The sequence below is a fragment of the Manis javanica genome, chromosome 12 (genome assembly GCF_040802235.1).
Source record: "Manis javanica isolate MJ-LG chromosome 12, MJ_LKY, whole genome shotgun sequence".
NCBI lineage: Eukaryota > Metazoa > Chordata > Mammalia > Pholidota > Manidae > Manis > Manis javanica.
The window spans coordinates 65,181,044-65,201,861 of record NC_133167.1 but is presented as its reverse complement, the minus strand read 5'-3'; the positions used below and the strand labels follow the sequence as shown (position 1 = coordinate 65,201,861).

Here is a 20,818-nt window from a genome sequence, read left to right as displayed (position 1 = left end):
CGTTCTTGCTTCACAGGTAGGCCTGATCTGAGCAATATATGAGTTCTTAGGAAGCAAAGGCAGGTGCAAGTGGAAAAATAGTGAAGATGCCCAAGGGTGGAAAGGCAGCTGCAGGGCGACCTGTGAGGGTGACGAGGGGAACCTGCCTGAACCCACCCCGGGTCACTGGCTGAGCCAAGGGACACATGAAACCGCACACAAGTTTCAATCTGAGAGTGAACTGTGCAGTGTTTTGTAACATGTCCAAGAATTATCTGATGCTTCTCCCTGTGGACTTGGACCTAATTTTCCTCCCTCCACTGGGCTTTAATTACTGAACTCCTTGTAACTCCAGGTAAAGGAAATCCTGGGAAAAATACCTAGCTGAAACTGAAATCAGTCTAAGGGAGTGTTGATAAAATGAGAGTTCCTGTGGCCAGGATTCTCACCTGGCCCTGGTTGACAAGATCACTACACACCTGTGGGCAATACATTGCTATTGACTCTATATAAGGAGCTCCGCCCAGTGCTCAGGGCAACTCCGTGGCAGGGCTCCAAGGCTGCAGAAGAGCAGAGCAGAGGCTGGAGTGGTGACAGCGCCGAGGACAGAGGCCCAGAGGATGGCTGTGCGGGATGACTGTGTGGACAGAGAGGCCCAGAGAACGGCTGTGTGGGCAGAGGGGCCCAGAGGCAGAGACTGGCCTGCTGCATGCAGACTTGCTCTGAGTGAATGGGATTTTAGTGACTGACCTGCCACCGTGGAATAAATTTGGGTATAACCCTTTTACCCCAAGAACATTTTACTGTCATTTTCTTTGGTCACATTGAATCCATAGCGAACTTGCTGGGGGCTGAAACCCACTGGCAGGACAGGGAGAAATAAAGTTTAAAACATATTTATAACTTACAAACAGCGGTCCAGGGCCATCTCCTTCCTGTGCTGGCAGAAGCAAGCAAATCCTCCCCCAACCTCTCAGGTTCAGATAAGCCTTAGGTTGCCCAGGGCTTAGATACCCATTGATACGGAGATGAACTACTTCTCTCTACCCCTTAAGAACACCTGTTGATATGGAAATGCACTAAAGCCAGGTGAGAGATTCTGGAAATACTGCAATTTTACCCACACTCCTGATGAAAAGGAGACAGAATAATGGGTCGCTTCCTCCTGGCTGTGCCCAGTGGGCCCACCAGCTGCTGTGTGGTGAGTGCTCTAGCAGCAGTTAGTAGGAGCCTGGATCCTGAGGGGCTGAGCCTCCCACCTGTGGCTGAGGAAGTGGATCCTCCAGTTGCCGCAAGCCTTCAGATGACATGGCAGTCCCACCCATCATCCCAGTCACCCCCTCACAAGGGACCCTGGACCAGGGTCACCCCACTCAGCTGTCCTGGGCTCCTGAGTCACAGAAACTGAGACTAGCAATGCTTCCTGTTTAGGCCACTAAGTTTAGGAGTGATTGTTACACAGAAATACAGGATGAATAAAGTTGTGCGTGCTGGTGATGCCGGGGTTCTTGTTTGCGGAGTCAAAGAATGAACTTAGCAAACAGTCAAGGCAGGAGAACCAGGGCGAGGCTTTTATTTAGAGATACAGTGAGAGAATAGAGCTCCCAGCTTACACCAGGAGGGGACAAGAGAGCCCGGGGTGGTGCGTTATCTAGGAGATTTATAGGCAGTTGAGGATTTGGGGGAACTGAGGGCTTAGTGTGTGGACTTGTTAAAAGTGGCCTTACGATGTTTGTCCTTGATGAGATATTAAACCCCTTTTAGCATGCTACAGTGAATCTTACACATGACTACAAACAATTAGCATAGTAAAAACATGGGTTAGTTTCCTTTATCTGGGGAGTATCAACTGATCTCACTGAAAAGTGACTCTAGAGCTTAATGTTTAACACAGAGTTTTGGTAGGGGGTTTCCTTGCATGTAGTTACATTGCTCTGACTGTAAATATCTTGCCTTGCTTTTACCAGAGGCCCTCACCCTATTCTAACTACACCCACGGTCCCTGTCTCATTCCCCCCTCTCTACAGATGGAGACCCTAGCTGCTGCTAGGGAAAGGGGGCGATGACCGCTCTGGCCGCTTCATGCTGAGAAGGGGTGCAGTAAAGGGTGCAGTTAGGTCTCCATCAGTGGTCAGCTGAGAGGGCCTTAGAAGATGGGCACTTCTATTCCAGGTTCCATTTCTATTATTATTTGCAGTTTTGTGGCTTCTAGGCAAGATAGAACAAATTGTGTTATTAGGTTATGTAGCAACATCTGGAGTTGGATTTTCCATTCTGGAAGGACAAACCTGATGAGATTAAGAATGCATGGTTGAATATGAGAACTAGAAATAGTAAAACTTTAACTGAAATAATGGGAGAAAACTAACACATCTGGAAAATCATAGCCAGATATTTTGGGGAAACTAGAATTCTGGATCGAGTTTACATCTTAATGACTAGTATTAGGATTTAGTACAGATAAGACTGCATTATTGAAACAATACTTTTCTCTAAAATCACCCTCATCTTTATTAGAAGTAACCAGGTTAAGAAAATAATTAACACTTGGCTTAATTATTTGCATAAGTACAGCAAGAAGAGCAATTGATTACATAGGCTCTTTTAAATGTGCTTTGCTGGAACTTTTTGTAAGGCATTTCAGATTGAACTTTAAAGGCCTCTTGAGGTCAAACAGCCAAGCCAGACTTGCCATCAGGTTTTGCCTGCAGTACCTGTAGATTTGGGTGAATTCTTCTCTTCTCAGGTCTCCAAGACTTTCTGAGGTTCCTGCATCTGCCAGGAAGTGACCTTCTTTACTCACCTGGTAAGGCTGCTGGGAACCCTGTAAGCAAGGTACCACGCCAGTTCTTCCAAGGGGCTTTGTTGGCTTTATAAAGTTAACCTTAGTTTTAAAGCTGTTTATATCTGAGTTTATGCACGTGTCTCTCAGGTATGACATTCCAGTCAAAGCCTTGGTAATATAACCTGTGTTTTTAATTGGTCCTCTTACAAGGAAAGCAGATTCTTATTGAACTTATGAAAAATAAACATACTGCCATGAAATATAAAAATAGTCACAGTGAGTTTTTAAATTGTGGAGAGATCAGGTAGAGAGAAAGATGAAGTTTCAATTCTGCTTATAAAGATAGTCATTTACTAAACTGTTGTCAGCTTAAGAGAAAAAGCTTAAAACACTGTATCAGCAACATTTGAAACAAAAAGCCACAAAATCATCTTCCTTAGTTTACTTAATCCTATGTAACCAATACCTGTCCTGCTGAAATCTAGTTCTTTACTAGTTTAGGAGTAATAAAACGGTGACTATAAATGATAAAAGACTTACAAATGACCATGGTTAAAGATCTGATGAGAGCTTACTATAAGACAGTTGACATAAGGAAATTTGGATATTTCTGTAACACAAAACATTTAGTAACAAAGTTTAGCATCATTCCCTTTGACAGTGCTTTACAGGTAATTAAGCAGGTAATTATATATCAGATAAATAAGCCAAATTAGCCAACTACTTTCCCCAATGAGGAAAAGTTCCTCTGACATGTTCCAGGGGCCCTCTGGAAAATATCAGAGTTAACTAGAGGTAAAAAGCACCTTTTTGAATTTGATTTTGGTAAGTTGTCAGAAGAAAGTTTATTTGGCAGTTGCTTAAATAGGATTATAGGTTGCCATGAAGCAGTACTTATCCATTTAACCAGAATGACAAAAAAATACCTCAAAGGCAAAAATAGAAGGTTACAATTGTTAGCAAAGTTTAGCTTTTAGTCCTTTTAATATTAAGATCTCATTTTCTTAAATATTCAGACAACTCATTGAGTCTTTAAGCATGAGTAACTGCTTTGATAAAACAATTAGAAAACCATTTGGTAATCTTTCAACATTAAAAGCAGACTAACAGTTTAATAAAACTTTGTCCTTTTAACTGAAAACAAAATTCTAATTTGCTGTGTACTTGATATAGAGACTCATTTGCTTTAATTTTATATAGCAGTTTTTCCAAACTTTCTACAACTTTTACATTCAGAGTTCTCCCTCTTTAAATAAACAGCTGTACTTTAGAACAGTTATTTTTTTTATCAAAAGACACACTCTTTAGCATGCAGAAATGTTTTCCTTATTACTTTAAGTAGTTTTAATTAGAACTTAAAACCATTAGGAATCTTAATTTTCAGTGAACACTGAAAAGTAGGCTATTGTAAACTGTTACACTAGCATTCTTTAGATTGACAAATTTATGAATACATTTTATAATTTCTGGAACCATGTGCTTTACAGCACAATCTCACTAAGCACAAAATATGTCTACTTAACTTAGCAAAACTTTAAGGTTTTAGGTTACTACAAAAATTATCAGGCTGTTTACAGGTTATACACACTGTAACCCACAATTATTATTAGGATGTTCACTCGCTACACTTAGTTTACTCATTCCTAACAACTCTGCTAGATTACTTACAAAACCTTTACTGAACATTAGACAAATGTCTAAACATTTTATTCTTGAAAGACTTAATAGATAACATCAATTTAAATGACTTTAGGTAAATTTAGGCAGCTGATAACCATAAGGACATGTCGGTTTCAGTTCAACTTAAATTAGCATTAATGCTTAATATTTTCTATTAGAATTTTCTGGAAGTTTTAGAATGCCCAATTTTCACAAGTGCTTATCTTAAAATAAATTTTTAGTACCACCCAGAGGTAGAAAAAATTTTCATTTGCACACTTAGACACACAAACATACAGATTGAGATGTAATGACAACAGTTAGCAACACTTATCATAAAAGAACATATACACAGATAAACTGATACAAAGATTTGAGTTACTGATATCCAATTGCCTTCTTTCCTTTTAGCGTATTTGACTAAAAGTATCTCAGTTTTCAAGAATGCACTCTATGGGCGAGCAGTTTACCTAAGTGGGTTAAGGTTTAAATGGCCCCAGACTAACAGGGCCGATGAAGGCTCTGAACTGATAGGGACTGTGTGTGTGCAGGTGGCTGGAAATGAAATGCAAGTACAATTCTAGCTCCAGTCATCGAAAGCCAGGCTGTATTGTAAAAGATAAATTTCTTCTCTTTCAGGGAGTTTAGTTTAAAAACTGCCCATTTTTGAGGATAATGATGAACCCAGTAAGGAAAACAGATTTCCACCAAAATAATTTAGAAAACTAGTTCCATACTGTAGTAGTTCACAAGACTTTTGACTATTTTCTTTGCTTGCATTAAAATAAATCTGGCTTCCATAAGAAAGAAACAAATCCTACCATTTGCAACAACATGGATGGAGCTGGAGGACATTATGCTCAGCGAAATAAGCCAGGCAGAGAAGGACAAATGCCAAATGATTTCCCTCATTTGTGAAGTATAACAATGAAGCAAAACTGAAGGAACAAAATGGCAGCAGACTCAGAGACTCCAAGAATGAACTAGTGGTTACCAAAGGGGAGGGGTGTGGGAGGGCGGGAGAAGGGGACTGAGGGGTATTATGTTTAGTACACATGGTGTGGGGGATCACAGGGAGAACAGTGTATAACAAAGAAGGGACACAGTGTATCTCTGGCAACTTGCTGCACTGATGGACAGTGACTGCATTGGGGTATGGGTGGCAACTTGACAATATGGGTAAATGTAGTAACCACATTGTTTTCTCATGTGAAACCTTCATAAGAGTGTATGTCAATCATACCTTAATAAAAAATTTTAAAAATAAATAAATAAACTTGGCTGCCTAACTTTATAATACTGTATATATCTCTCAGGGGCCAAGCCTCTCCATTAGAGAGTTTGTATTGAGGCCAGGCTTCTGTGCAGAAGATAAGACACTTTTTCAGGGTCTAGGATTAAAATTGCTTCCAGTTCTTTAGAATGCATGCCAGAGGTGTGTCTGGCTCTAAACTTGCCTTGATTCCCCTCTTGCCTTCCCACTCAGCAAGAGTCGCCTCGGAGCTCTGGATTTAGTGGGACCTTACCACTGTGCTCCTACTTTATGCCTTTTGGGAGTTTTCCTAGTTTTCTCTGCACTAGCTTTAGTCATTCCTTGAGTGCTCCCTTCCTGTCCAAAAAGTGCAGGGACTGTGTGACTTCTTGCTGCCAGAACCTTGGTCAGAGTTACAAACCTGTTTTGCTTCCCTGGGGGCTGCAGAAAAGGAAATGCTCCGCCCCAGGATGACTGCCTCTAAGGAAGGGAGATCAATAGCCATTTACATGTTGGTCTCAGGTTTCAGCTTGCTTACTTTACAGACTTCATTTACATTACACAGGAGAAAGTGGCACAGGCCTAGGAGGACTGCTTTGAATGCGGAGCAGAACTTTTTCCAAGGCCAGAGGTTATTCAGAGGCTGCCAGGGACACTTATGGGGGAGGGTCTATACTCTCAAACACCAGTTTCTGTCACTGCCTGGGAATTATCTTTCTAGTCACCCACTGTAAGAAATCTGATCCATGAGACAAGAGGTCAGGTGTCATCTGCGACTCTTGCATAGGCAGCAGCCTAGCCAGAGGTTCACTCAGCACCATTGGATCAATTGGCCGGAGCCGAGATCCAAGGACCACTGTCTTCTAGTCTGGTCTGCCCTTGGAGTCCGCAGATTAGGAGAGGAAAGTAGGAAATCAGCTCAGCCACTCCCCGACATTCCCGCCCATTGGGAGGTAGGAGATCAAGGAGCAGCAGATACTGAGAACCCTTTCACCCAAGACTTAAGACTGGTAGCTGATGCTAATCATCTTTTAAGTGGCTAACAGGTGCCCAGACACATTTTATGAAATAAACAGTACAGCATTAAGTCAGGAATAAGAGTGAAGCATAGATCTCCTACCTTGCGGTGGTGAGCATCGGGTTTGGTGAAATTGAATGAAGTTAGGAGAGAGTCAGGAATGCCCCCTTCCTCACTGAGGCCAGGGCAGCCTGAAGAAGCAGGCTGGAAGTCAGGGAGACAGAGAGACACTCCTCATTGTAAGATAAATTTTAACTGAAATAAGCAGGCAATGAGAGGCAACAAAGGGCCAGGCAGTTTATTTGGGCACAATTCCTGGGTGATGTTCCCCGGTCTGGCTATCACAGGCCAGGGAAGTCACACTCAGCAGGGCAGGCAGCGAGTTTTTAAAGAAAGTAGGGGGAGGCAGAGCTTAGATTTACAGCTGTGCGAGGATTGGCTGGCCTGAGGCACATTTTTAAGGTTGGGAGGGGGCAGCAGTTGGGGGCTTTGGCACGTCATTAGTGTCCAGTGTGCTCACTCCTCCCTCCAGTGCCTCCAGCCTTACATTCCAGCCTTTTGGTCATAATGGGTGATGACTCGATCTGGCTGACAAGAAATGTCATGGTGGGGGGTGGGGGTGGGGGGCGGTTTCTTAGCATGTAGTTATATTGCTCTGACTGCAAATATCCTGCCTTGCTTTCTCTAGAGGCTCTCACCTTATTCTGTGTAAACCTATGGTCTCTGTCTCATTCTCTCTTTTACAGATAGAGAGACCTTAGCTGCTGCTAGAGAACGGGGGCAACGACTGCTCTGGCTGCTTCAGGCTGAGAGGGGGTGCAGTATGGGGTGCAGTTAGGTCTCCATCACTGGTCAGTTGAGAAGGCCTCGGAAGGTTGGCGCTTCTATTCTGGAAGGACAAACTTGATGAGATTAAGAATGCATGGCTGAATATAAGAACTAGAAATATGAAGAGTTTAATTGAGAAAAATAGCCAGGTATCATGGGGAAACTAGAATTCTGGATCGAGTTTACATCTTAATGACTAGTATTAGGATTTAGTACAGATAAGACTGCATTATTGAAACAATACTTTTCTCTAAAATCACCCTCATCTTTATTAGAAGTAACCAGGTTAAGAAAATAATTAACACTTGGCTTAATTATTTGCATAAGTACAGCAAGAAGAGCAATTGATTACATAGGCTCTTTTAAATGTGCTTTGCTGGAACTTTTTGTAAGGCATTTCAGATTGAACTTTAAAGGCCTCTTGAGGTCAAACAGCCAAGCCAGACTTGCCATCAGGTTTTGCCTGCAGTACCTGTAGATTTGGGTGAATTCTTCTCTTCTCAGGTCTCCAAGACTTTCTGAGGTTCCTGCATCTGCCAGGAAGTGACCTTCTTTACTCACCTGGTAAGGCTGCTGGGAACCCTGTAAGCAAGGTACCACGCCAGTTCTTCCAAGGGGCTTTGTTGGCTTTATAAAGTTAACCTTAGTTTTAAAGCTGTTTATATCTGAGTTTATGCACGTGTCTCTCAGGAATGACATTCCAATCTAAGCCTTGGTAGTATAACCTGTGTTTTTAACTGGTTGTCTTACAAGGAAAGCAGGTTCTTATTGAACTTATGAAAAATAAACATACTGCCATGAAATATAAAAATAGTCACTGAGAGTTTTTAAATCCTGGAGGGATCAGGTAGAGAGAAAGATAAATGTTTCAATTCTGCTTATAAAGACAGTTATTTACTAAACTGTTGTCAGCTTAAGAGAAAAAGCTTAAAGCACTTTATCAGCAAGATTTGAAACAAAAAGACACAAAATTATTTTCTTTAGCTTACTTAAATATTTTATGAAACTAATATTTGTTCTGAAATCTAGTTCTTTACTCACTTAGGAGTAATAAAACAGTGGCTGTAAATGACAAAAGACTTATAAATGACAATGGTTAAAGATCAGATAAGAGCTTACTATAAGACAGTTGACATAAGGAAATTTGAATATTTTTATAACAAAACATTCAGTAACAATGTTTAGTATCATTTCTGTGACAGTGCTTTCTAGGTAATTAAGCAGGTAATTATATATCAGATAAATAAGCCAAATTAGCCAAATACTTTCTCCAATGAGAAAAAATTCCTCTGATATGTTCCAGGGGCCCTCTGGAACATATCAGTTAACTAGAGGTAAAAGCACCTTTTTGCATTTTTTTTTTTGTTGCACTTGCTAAAATAGAATTATAGGTTGCCATGAAGCAATACTTATCTATTTAACCAGAATAACAAAATACCTCAAAGGCAAATAAAGAAGGTTACACAGTTGTTAGCACAGTTTAGCTTTTAGTCTTTTAAACATTAAGATTTCATTTTCTTAAATATTCAGACAACTCATTGAGACTTTAAGCATGAAACTGCTTTGATAAAACAATTAGAGAACCCTTTGCAATCTTTCAATATTAAGAGCAGACTAACAGTTAAGAAAACTTTGTCTTTTTAAGAAAGTCTTTTTAACTGAAAACAAAATTTTAATTTTTCTGTGTACTTGATATCGAGACTCTTTTGCTTTAATTTTATATAGCATGACCATATCAATTCTTCTACAAACTTTCTATAACTTTCTTTTTTACATTCAGTGTTCTCCTTCTTTAAATAAATATCTGTACTTTAGAACAATTATCTTTTTGTACCCTCAACAAAACGAATTTCCATTCTTTATACTTTCTCTTATTAAAACACATCTTTTTTTTAGCAAGTAGAGATGTTTTCTTCTTTAAGTAGCTTTAATTGGACTTTAAAACTATTAGGAACTTTAATTTTCAGCGAACACTGAGAAGTAGGCTATTGTAAATGTTTAACATTCTTTAGATTGACAAATTTATGAACACATTTCATAATTTCTGTAACCATGAGCTTTACAGCACAATCTCTCACTAAGCACAAAGTATATCTTTTTAACTTAGCAAAACTTTAAGGTTTTAGGTTACCACAAAGATTCCCACAATTATTAAGGTGTTCATTTGCCACACTTACTTAGTTCACTTATTCTTAACAACTATGCTAGGTTACTTACAAAACCTTTACTGAACATTAGACAAAGTCAAGCCTCTAAGCATTTTATTCTTGAAAGATTTAGCAGATAACCTCAACTTAACTGACTTTAGGTAAACTTAGGCAGCTGATAACCATAGGGACATGTCCATTTCAGTTCAACTTAAATTAGCATTAATGCTTAATATTTTCTGGGAGTTTGAGAATGCCCAATCTTCACAAGTGCTTGTTTTTAAATCAATTTTTATTAATACCATCCGGAGATAGGAAAATATTTTTCATTTACACACCTAGACACACAAACACACAAACTGAGACACAACGGCCACAGTCAGCAACACCCTCTACATAAAAACAGACAAACTGACACAAAAACTTGAACTACCGATATTCAACTGCTTTTCTCTCTTTAGCTTCTTGTCCATAGCTTCTGGAACCAGAGGGCGGGAAAAGCGTGTTCTGGTGGGGGAAGAGGACGGTGAAGGCAGAAGGAGAGGGGGACGGGGTGGTGCAGCCACCGGAAGAGGAGAGCAGGACAGCGGCATGGTTGAGAACGAAAGATGTAGCTACAATTTTGAATGGACCAGGTGTAACGGAGTTAGGAAGGGAAACAAACTGGGGAAACTGAGGGACTCACTGGAAAATGGTCCACACAGCAGAGAGGCTGAGGTTCTGGGTCAGAGGAGGGGGCAGGGTTGCTGATGGCCAGTCGGGGCCCCGGGCTCATGCTCCTTCCCGGATTTTGGCACCAAATGTAAAATAAATTTTAACCAAAATAAGCAGGCGATGAGAGGCAACAAAGGGCCAGGCAGTTTATTTTAGCGCAATTCCTGGGTGATATTCTCCCACCTGGCTATCACAGGCTGGGGAAGTCACACTCAGCAGGGCAGGCAGTGAGTTTTTAAAGAAGGTAGGGGGAGGCAGAGCTTAGATTTACAGTGGCACGAGGATTGGCTCGCCTGAGGCACATTTTTCAGGTTGGGAGGGGGCAGCAGCCGGGGGCTTTGGCACATCATCAGTGTCCGAGGTGCTCACTCCTCCCTCCGGTGCCTCCAGCCTTACACTCACATATACCCAGTTGGGCTGTTGGGGTCTGATTCCAGACACGCGGGCCTTTGAGAAGCCGCTGAAGTGCAGCCTCAGCCTAGACTCTCGCAGGTGCCCACAGCCTTACTCAGTCCCTCGCATCTGAGGAGATGCCTCTGAAGGGGAATCCTGGCGTCCACTCAGGTGACTTCCTGGCTCCCAAGGGAGATGGGGGATCCACTGAGGGAGACACAGGGGAACCTGTCGCTCGAGACTGATAACTGTAGCTGGGCTAGTTCCATTTAAGTGGAACACTCACACATTCCAGGCCAAGTTGCTCCTGGCCTTTAGACCTTTAACTGATCTCACTGAAAATGTCTATACTCCTAGTCTATTATCTTCACCCTAGAGAATTAGTGTACTAATTCTTTGCATTATGCTGAACCTTGACTTTGCATAATGCTGAACACAGAGTTTCGACAGGGACATTACATTGTTACATTGCTTTGACTGTAAATATCTCACCTTGCTTTTTCCGGAGGCCCTCACCCTACTCTGTCTAACCCCATGGTCCCTGTCTCACAAGCATGGTTCACCTGGGCTTCCTGCTTAAGGCCACACCAGGCTGCAATCCAGAAATTTCCTAGCACTGAGGTCTCCTCAGTAGAGATCTGCTCAGAAGATCTGCTTCCAAGTCCATTTCAGACTGTTAGCGGATTTCAGTTCCGTGCACCTTTGTGACTGAGGCTGCAGCCCTGAAGTCTGTATCATAGCAGCTGGCTTCTTCAGAGCAAGCAGGAAAGTCTCTTTTTCTCCAGTCAGTAAAAACCAAATCTTATATAACATAATCATCATGGGGATGATATTCCATCTCTTTTACATCTCATTATCTTTACCATATGCTATTAGCTAAAAGCAAGTCACAGTTTCTGCCCACACCCAAGGAGGGGAAATTTCACAAGGGCATGAGTCATTGGGGGCCTTGTCTCCCTTACCCTCTTCAACCTGAAAAAATTCATTGCCTTTTTACATTAGCACCTGTAGTGTTTGGCAGTCCGACACATCCGGGCTCTAGGTAATTAAAAGTTTCAGTTATCGAACTTTTGATCTCAGTACACCTTTATACTTTTAAAAACATTATTGAGGACCTGAAAGAGCTTTTGTTTATATGGGTTATGTCTCTTGATATTTACTGAGACATTTAAAAATTCATTTTTGATTCATTAAACAGTAACAAAGACTCATTATATATAAACATTTTTAAAAAACACTTTCCAAAAAAATTTGTGAGAAGAGTAACATTGATTTATATTTTTGCAAATCTTTTTAATATCTGACTTACTGGAAGATAGGTGGATTCTCATAATGGCTTTTACATTCAATTACATATTATATGACTTTTGGAAAATTTCACTATGCACTTAATGAATAAATGAGAGTTAAAAAGAGTTAAAATATCTTCATATTATTATGAATACAGTTTGACCTTATGAGTACCCTGAAAGGATCTTGAGGATTCCCAGGGATCTCTAGATCACAGTTTGAAAACCCCTGATTTAAAGAACTGTGAGGAGTTGAAGGAACGAAGGCACTATGGTTCATTGAAAAAGTACTTTTGAATGTCTACTCTGTGCTAGGCACTGTTCAAAACGAACCTGGTAGGCAGGGCCTGTCCTGGGGATGCCCCCAGGACAGCATCAGTGGCATTTGAGCTGAGACTTAGGGGGCGGGCCACGTAGAGATCTGGGGAAACTGAGTTCCAGACCGAGGAAGGCGGCCTCCCGCAGACTCTGAGCCGACGGGAAGGTAGGGGAGGGAGAGGGAGAGGCAGGCAGGTCGCAGGAGGTGGCAGGGCCAGGAGAGAGGCGGACGGCGAGGAATTCAGGTTTCGGTCTTAATTTCTTGACGGTGTAGAGTAAAAGGGGGAATGGGTGCAATGGCTTACGAATGTGTGTTTGGAAGCCAGGAAGGCCTATCAGAGGCCAAGCCCCCGCTCCCGGTCCGGGCCAGCTGGGCTCCTCTGAACCGCGGACCCCTCCCTCCAGCCTCCAGTCCGCTTACGGACGCGACGGGAACAGGGAGAGCGCACGCCCAACTCTAGGAAACTTGGGTCTCGGCGGCCGCCGTAAACCCCGTGACGGAGGTGGCCCGTTGCCTGAGAGCCAGGAGACGCCGCTCGGCCTCCCCCGCGACGGAGAGTCGGGACTGCGCGGCACCGTTACCATGTCCGTGCTGGATGCGCTGTGGGAGGACCGAGACGTCCGCTTCGACGTGTCTTCGCAGTGAGTTGCCGGGATTCCTCAGGGACCGACAGCCTTCAGAGGGCGCCGCTGGGCAATTGTAGGGCCCGCGGGCGGAGCCTGTGCCCGGACAGCGCGGGGCTCGCGAGGCTGGGGGCCAGTCGCGCCTCTTCCCAGCGCTTGGGTCCCCGCCAGGCCGGCGCCGCGTCCCGAACGCGTGGATCTCGCAGTGTGTGTTCCGCGCGGTCCCTCGCCCTGGCCTGGCCCGGGCGCGCGGTCAGAACGCCGGGTAAACACCGCAGGGACCGCCCAGGCCATCCGAGGCAGTTGGAGAGCCAGTTTCCTGTGGTGGAAGGAACGGAGGCCAGGCAGTCCGAAACCAGGGGTCTAAAACGATCTGGAATAGCGACACACGTGGTGGGCCCTTAGCCTTCACGTTTCTAAGCTTGAGCCTCTTCGTCTGTAAAACACGGAAGATCGGGAGTCTGCGAACTCCAAAATTCCTAATGACGCAGAGTTTATTTCCGTGATAAGCCGCCATCTCAGTAGTCATCTGAATCACTAGGAAGAAGTGGCTGCTCTTTTGGAGCCTCTCAAACAGAAACCCTGTTTTTGGAAAATGTCATGCTTTAAAGAATAATAATTAGGATCCTCTTAGCCAAATGTCGGTGTGGGGGAATCCCATTGGGATGCTAAGTATTGGAATAGTAAAGCTTGAGTTAACAGGATGGAGCTTCTAAGCCACTTCTTACAGATTCCTTAACAGGAACAGAAGTTTGTTGGATAGAAAATGATTTATTAATCTCCCAGGCTTAGTTGTGGCTAGATATCTTATACTAGCATGGTCTTAGATCCCTCATGTTGTGAGGGAAGGGAATTTTAAACTTTTAAGCTAGTTACATATTCCACACGTTCCATGGCTTTTTCTCTTATTCTTGGAGGGTTCTTAATCCAAGCAGAGGTCCATTTCATAAGCATTTTCGATTTATTAGACATTTATCAAATGCGTACTATTTACTGGTCACCGTGCTGATAGCTAGAGATATCAGGATAAGAAAAATATTCAACACAGCCGTCAAGGTCAGCAAACCGCTTTTCCTCCGGTTGGCAAAGCCCTCCCAGCCCCCTCCTCCCCTCCTCCAGGCTCCTCTTTTGCCCTGCACATGCCGAAATGCCACATAGCAAAATAATATAAATTGTTCCCTTGCTTGTGCTCAAGGCTCAGACCTTGGGAGATGGCTATCCTCCGGGCCCACCAGTGTAAAATAAACCTCAAAACTCCAAGACCTCCAAGTGCCGCATAGTTCTTCGTCAGTGATCCAGTCCAGGTTTTGCAGTATTTTTCGTAACACTGATAGCTAGAGATACCAGGAATAGGAACTTATTATCCTCCCCATCTCCATTCTAGTGCAAGAGACACACCCAGACAATTAACTTTAAAACTGTAAATACCATTCTGAAAAATAAAATGAACAAAAAACTGGGGACCATAAAAACAGAGTAGTTCATTTTGCCTACAGAAGGCCCCAAAGCAGAAATAATGTTAGAGTTGAGCCCTTAAGAATGGGTAGGGTCTTGTCAGAGTAGACAGACAAAATGAGAGTAGTACAGAGGAAACCAACCAAACAAACATTAGAAGCAGAGTCTCGGAATAATAAACTTCATTGGCTTGAAGGCAGGATCTGGCAGGTAGAGAACGGAGGTACAAATAGAAAGGTAGATTAGCCAGATTGTTCAGCTGAGGATTTTGGACTTTAGGTAGTGGAATGACGTGAAAGGCTTAAGCAGGGAAGTGATATGATCATATCTGTATTTTTACTAGGTAAAATTGAGTTGGCTCAATGGAGAATATATTAGAAGGCTCTACCACATATTCTGTTTTTTTGTTTTGATACCTCAGAATGTGTTCTATTAGTCAGCAAACTATTCTTCATTCTTTATTTCCTTTTGTCTCCTGTGTCTAGTTGTTTATCAAGAAGTCCTGACAGTGCTTTGCTTTAACCTGTCCTTCCATGACTGACCTCCTTTCCCTCTACTCAGAAACCTATGGATCTCCACTCTCCGTGGGATAAGGCCCTTACCTATCTGAATGGCATTCAAGGTTCCCAATAGTCTGGTTCCTCCTTACTGTATTTCTCATTACCTTTCAGCATGGACTGTCTTCCCCAGGCAATCCAGTTTTCTGACATTTCCTTTTTTCTTAGTTCTGTTCTTTGATCATGGACACTCCTCTGTCTGTCTTATTTTGCAGCTCCTACCTCTCCATCTAGTTCTGAGTTCTGTATATGTTCCTGGTCACTCCAGGCCCCACTTGTTTCCAGATTCTTAAAGTTCTTGGAGACCTCATTTTCAAAATGCATGAGCATTTGGTACTGTATCACTTGTATTGTTGGCAGTTTTATATGCATATGTCTCTTCTCTCCCTAACTAGATTAGTATAGGTTGAAGCTTACAACTCTCTCTAAGGCATAAATAATAATTTTATTTAATATAAAATTAAAACTTTTATGTTTGTTTTAGACAAATGAAAACAAGACCTGGAGAAGTTCTTATTGATTGTTTAGATTCAATTGAAGACACCAAAGGAAATAATGGGGATAGAGGTGAGTATATTTTCTAATATATTTCTGGCTTTATTTACAAATGTTAAATCATGTTAGCTGGAGAATGAGATATGAAACTACATTATATGCGAATTTAATTGTAAGAGTGGGAGATTTAAATCTACATAAGACTTCTCAGATTGAACCAGAAGAAAGGGTAGGTATTGAACCTGTAGCCAGATAATCAGTTTCTGTGTCAGAACTGTAAGTCCTGGTGCTGACATCCACTTTATCAAATATAACTTTTAAAACTCTAGAAGCCCTCTTTGCAAGGGGCTCACTTTTGGATCTGCCTCCCCACAAAAAGAATATGTGTAGAGTAATGGCAGGTCATAGCTGTGTTACCTCTTAAGAAATCCAAGAGTAATGCACAGTCCCTTAAGGCTGATACCTAGAGATGGACATATGGAGAGCAAATTTGGTGCTGTGTTATGAAGTCTATCTGTAGGTTAAGCAGTGGAAAACCTGTGCAATGTCTCTGAATGTCACTGAGAAGCAGCCAGGTCTGGACACTAGAGTCCCTCCCAAACCAAATTTCCCCAAGTCTGGAACTTTAAAAAGTCCAGGCTGTATACATCAGCTCTACATGAAGCCAGTATGCAGCAATCAGCAGGATTTATAGGCATCACTACTGTACTTCAATGAAAAAAATAGGGGATGCATAGACAGCTTAGTGTGTTGGAAATGGTTTTTTAGGGGAGGGAGGTTTAGGAGGGTAGGACATAAATCTCTTATTCAAAAGAAGAGTAAGTGGGGAAAAGGAGCAGACCCCATTCAAGTTAAAAGGATCAGAAAATCCTAGAAATGGAGCAGTAACCCTTACTTAGCAGAACAGATGAAGATTAGTAAGTCCCGGAGATGGAATAGTCTCTCTTGGCTCACTGCAGCCTTTCAAGTAAGTAGTCACTTGCTCTCTGACTTTCTTCTGGTCGACTTTGGGGTGGTGTATAAGCAGCAGGCTCATTTGTGGGCCTTTCTTCTCTGGTGAAGGACAGGTGAGGGAAACCTGTCATCACCACTAGCTACAGGCTGATTCTGTCAATGGCTAGGGCCCATCCTTAAAGGAATGCTTAGATCACATTTCTGAAATGTTTCCTAATGTCAGCCAACCCCAGGTGAGAGTAAGATAAGATCTAGCAGCAAACAAGTCTTTTTAGGGGAGAAGAGATTTTTAGGGGAAAGGAGTTTGTGCCTTTGAGAGTAGAATATTGTCTAGATGGCCACATCTTGACAAAACATGAATTAGCCTGAGGAAGCCAAGAGAAAGTTTGGTTGTTCTCATATGAATTGGCAGGAGCTCTTCTCCCTGTTATGTGCATGAACTATCTTTTTCCATCCCTTCACTTTTCGTCTGTGTATGTCTTTGGATCTGAAATGAGTCTCTTGTAGGCAGCATATAGATGGGTCTTGTTTTTTATCCAGTCTGTTCCCCTGTGTCTTTTGATTGGTGAATTCAGTCTATTTACATTTAAGATGATTATTGATAAATATGTACTTACTGCCATTTTATTAATTGTTTTCTGCTTGTTTTTATATCTCCTCTCTGTTCCTTTTTTCCTCTTTTTTCCTGCTGATAGCCTGATGGGGTTTCTTTTACTTCTTCTGTTACTATATGATAGATTTCTTTAATGTTGTAGTTAGATTTTCTTTCTCTCTCTTTTTTTTTTCCTCTGGTTTATCTATTATAGGCTTTAGATTTGTGGTTGCCAAAGGTTCAAGGATAACTTCGCTACTATGTAATAGTCTATCTTAAATTGGTAATTATTTCAAACACAGTCTAGAGGTACTTCCTCCTCCCCTTCCTCCTCCACACTTTTTGTATTAGGTGTCATATTCTGCACTTTTTATGTATCACTTGACTGATTTTGTGAGTAGTTGATTTAATTTCATATTTGCTTAGTAATTAATTGGTCTACTACCTGTGGGTTTATTTTCACTGGTGAAAGCTGTTTAGCCTTAGAACATTTCTGAGTAGAGTATTCTTGGTTGGAGGTCCTTCTGTTTTATTACATTAAATATATCATGCCTTTCCCTTCTGGCTTGTAAGGTTTCTGCTGAGAAGTCTGCTGAAAGCCTGATGGGGTTTCTTTTATAAGTGGTCTTTTTTCTCTCCCTGTCTGCTTTCAGTTCTCTCTCCTTGTCCTTGATCTCTGCCATTTTAATTATTATATGTCTTCATGTTGTCTTCCTGGAGTTCTTTTTGTTAGGGGCTCTCTGTACTTCCATGACCCAAGTGTCTGTTTCCTTCCCCAGATTGGAGACATTTTCAACAATTATTTTCTCAAATACACTTTCTATCCCTTTGTCTCCCTCTTCTCCTTCTGGTACCCCTATTATGCAAATATTTTTCCATTTGGATTGGTTACACAGTTCTCTTCTTATCATTCTTTCATTCCTAGAGATCCTTTTTTCTTTCTGTTTTTTGGGTTCATTGTTTTCTTGCTCTCTAATTTCTAAATCATTTACAACTTCTTCAACCTATGAAAGTCTACTATTAAATCCTTCCATTGTATGTTTATTTCAGGTACTGTATTCTTCAGCTCTGAGTGGCTCTCTTGTGGGTCTTCTGTCTGTTTGTTGAGGTCCTCCCTGAGATCCTGAAAATTTTTTTAGAGATCCGTGAGCATGTTTATGACTTTTTTAACTTTGAAATCTTTATCAGAAAGTTTGGTGATTTCAGTTTCATTCAGCCCTCTTTCTGGTGCTTTGTCTTGTAGTTTTGTGTGGAACAAATTCTTCTGCCTCATTTTTTCAGTGTTTCCTGTGGAGTAATAGCTTTCTGGAAGAGGTGCCCACTAGTGCCCAGAAGCTCAAGACACTTCACTTTCCAGTGCTGGAAACTCAGCTGTTAGCATGCAGTGGACAGGGCACCTTTCTGTCTGGCTTGTAGTGATCTGATTTCAGGTGGGCTGTTTGCTTTGGCCGTGCATTTGTAATCAGTGCAGAAGTCTGTCCTGGAGTTGTTTTGGGTGGGGCCGCTCTCTGCCTGGGCTGCAGCAGTGTGAGGGCTGCAGGGTTAATGGGGTGTGCAGGCTGTTGTGTGTTTCTGCCCAGGCCTGTTATACGGGATCCTGCACCCCTTGGGAAGAAGGAGCTCCTCGGGTTGGCTCCTGCAGGCAATTCCTTGGCTGGGTTGAAAGAGGACCAAGAAAGCTGGGAGGGTCTCCATCTCCCTATCTGGCAGCAAAGTCTGACAGCATTGCCAGGCCATGTGGGCTGTCTGCAGGCTGTGCGCTGCAGGGAGGAGTCTCGGGGCTGTATTGCCATTGGGGGGATTGAGCATTTGGGGCTCCCAAGAGTTCCCATCCTGTTAGGCTAAGAGCAGGCTGGGGAGATGTTGTTCACCTGCCTTTTCTCCTGAGCAAAGAGCTCCATGTAACCCTTGCCCCTCTGGTGTCCCTCCCACTGCTGGGAAGTCTTTCGAACTGCCTGCTTTGCTTTTGTCTCCAGGGGCCAGTAGAGCATGCCTGTTCTCCACAAGCAGTTGGAATCTTAGCCCTCCAAGTGTTCCGCCTGTCTTTGTTGTCCACCCCACTGATCACCAGAGCACCATGTAATGTAATGTGGGCTCCTGCTCCTGGAGCAGATCTCCAGGACCAGGTGTTTAACAGTCCTGTGCTTCTGTCCCCTCCCCACTTCGTTCCTCCTCCTGCTTGTGGCCTGGGGTTGGGGGAGGGCTTGCATCCCGCCATGTCTCAGCTTTCCCACTTTGCCTTTTTCTGTGAGGTCTTCTCTTCTTCCCTACATGTAGGTAGTCCTGCAGTCTTCAGGTAATTTTCAGGTTTAGTTGTTTGCTATATTTTTGTGTGGTATGTGTTTTTGAGAGGAGGTTTCTGCCTTCCATTCTTACTCTGCCATCTTTTTCCCAGAATCCAGATTGGCAGGAACTCTTAGGTGACAGTCCATCCATCAGTCCAAGCAGTCTATGGGTAATAGAAATTTTCCAATTCATGAAGTACTCATTGAGTGCAGAATCCTATACCAGCATTTTGGAGTAGGGAGGGAAAAACACTTCCCTGGTTAGATATCTCCATCATAATGCCTGAAATCTCACTACTAATAAAAATAACTGTGTGTGCTCACACTTCAGAAACAATTCATCAGAAAATGGAATTTTACAGGAGTGTGCAGAACTTCTGGTTAATAAGGTAGAGAAGATACCCCTGCTTTCCATCAGTTTGAGAATGACTAAGTTAAGGCATTGCCAAGTTCAGGACACCCAATGTTAAAACTATAAATACCCCCAAAAGAATACCACATTTCATCCATTTCAACTGTAAGTGCCCTGACATGGAATTATCAAGATTAGCTTTGCACAGTGAGGCTATATAAGAATGATACAGCTATATGTCAGTGTTTGGGAGATTAGGAGATGGTAAGGACAGTGATATTTTGGTGTTTGAGAGGACAGAGAAAAGTCCATGCCTGAAACCGTAGACTAGTAACTCTCAGGCGGTGTCTTCCAGCAGAAAGGAGATGACATAAGAAGGCTAGGAACTTTCAGGAGAGGCACCAAGAACAGAAAAGCAGGAAAACAGAGCTGGGCGGTTTTATAAGGCAAAAACTCTTCCCACCCCATGATTTTTTCTGTCATCTTCTAATAGAAAAACAAAGAATCAATGGACGTTCTGGGCTTATAGCCAAGTTGTAGAGACACAGTGTTACTTATATGAAATGGCATAAGGAAAACATAAGTCAATATATCTATAATAACAAAATCAAGTCATAAAAATAAGTTTGTAAAGAATTAAAATATTGAAAAATAATAGAAGTTAACATTTTAAATGTTTACTATTTGCCAGTCACTGTTCTCAATCTTTTATAGAATGTGTGTAATCTCATTTAATAACAAAGATAATGAAACAAAAAATGCAGTAGACCTACTCCATATATGACCTTTGCTATTATCTTTTTTTTTCCAACAAGGAAACTGAGGAAGAGGAAGGTTAATTAACTTTTCCAAGATCACATAGCTACAAGTGATGAACCAAACTGCCTACATTGCCTTCTGAATTTCTAGGATCATGTTATTCTTTTCTCAAAAAATTTCAGATCTCTCCAGTCCCAATTCTAAACCCTATCCCAACTATACTGCCTCCATTGCTAACAGATCTAAGTCTGAATTTCTTGGTCTAGCATTGAATAACTTCTGATTTGTGCACAAACTACCTTTCTTGCCTGTTCCACTGTCTTCCAGTCATCCCTTTGAGTCCACCCTTTTCCCCTTCCGTAG

At 42.2% G+C, this 20,818-nt stretch overlaps 1 protein-coding gene and 1 long non-coding RNA gene across 5 annotated transcripts in view; one reads left to right on the top strand and one right to left on the bottom strand.

Annotated features, from left to right (window-relative positions):
- Positions 1-1,528: 1,528 nt before the first annotated feature.
- On the bottom strand, positions 1,529-12,823 carry LOC140845077 (uncharacterized). The gene is made up of 4 exons (XR_012123715.1): positions 12,398-12,823; positions 7,392-7,582; positions 6,796-6,897; positions 1,529-2,754 (listed from the first exon to the last, which is right to left on the bottom strand). It is a non-coding gene; the product is annotated as an uncharacterized lncRNA (long non-coding RNA).
- Positions 12,765-20,818, top strand: part of BBS5 (Bardet-Biedl syndrome 5) — a 32,304-nt gene continuing 24,250 nt past the window's right edge. The window contains exons 1-2 of one of the 4 annotated variants that reach the window (XM_073218730.1): positions 12,765-13,024; positions 15,503-15,585. In XM_073218730.1, the coding sequence (XP_073074831.1) occupies positions 12,966-13,024; positions 15,503-15,585 (142 nt within the window). In that variant the 5' untranslated portion in view covers positions 12,765-12,965. Of the gene's footprint in view, positions 13,025-13,062; positions 13,272-15,502; positions 15,586-20,818 lie in introns of those variants that run through there. The other 3 variants (XM_073218729.1, XM_017660472.3, XM_073218731.1) reach the window with 3 other exon arrangements.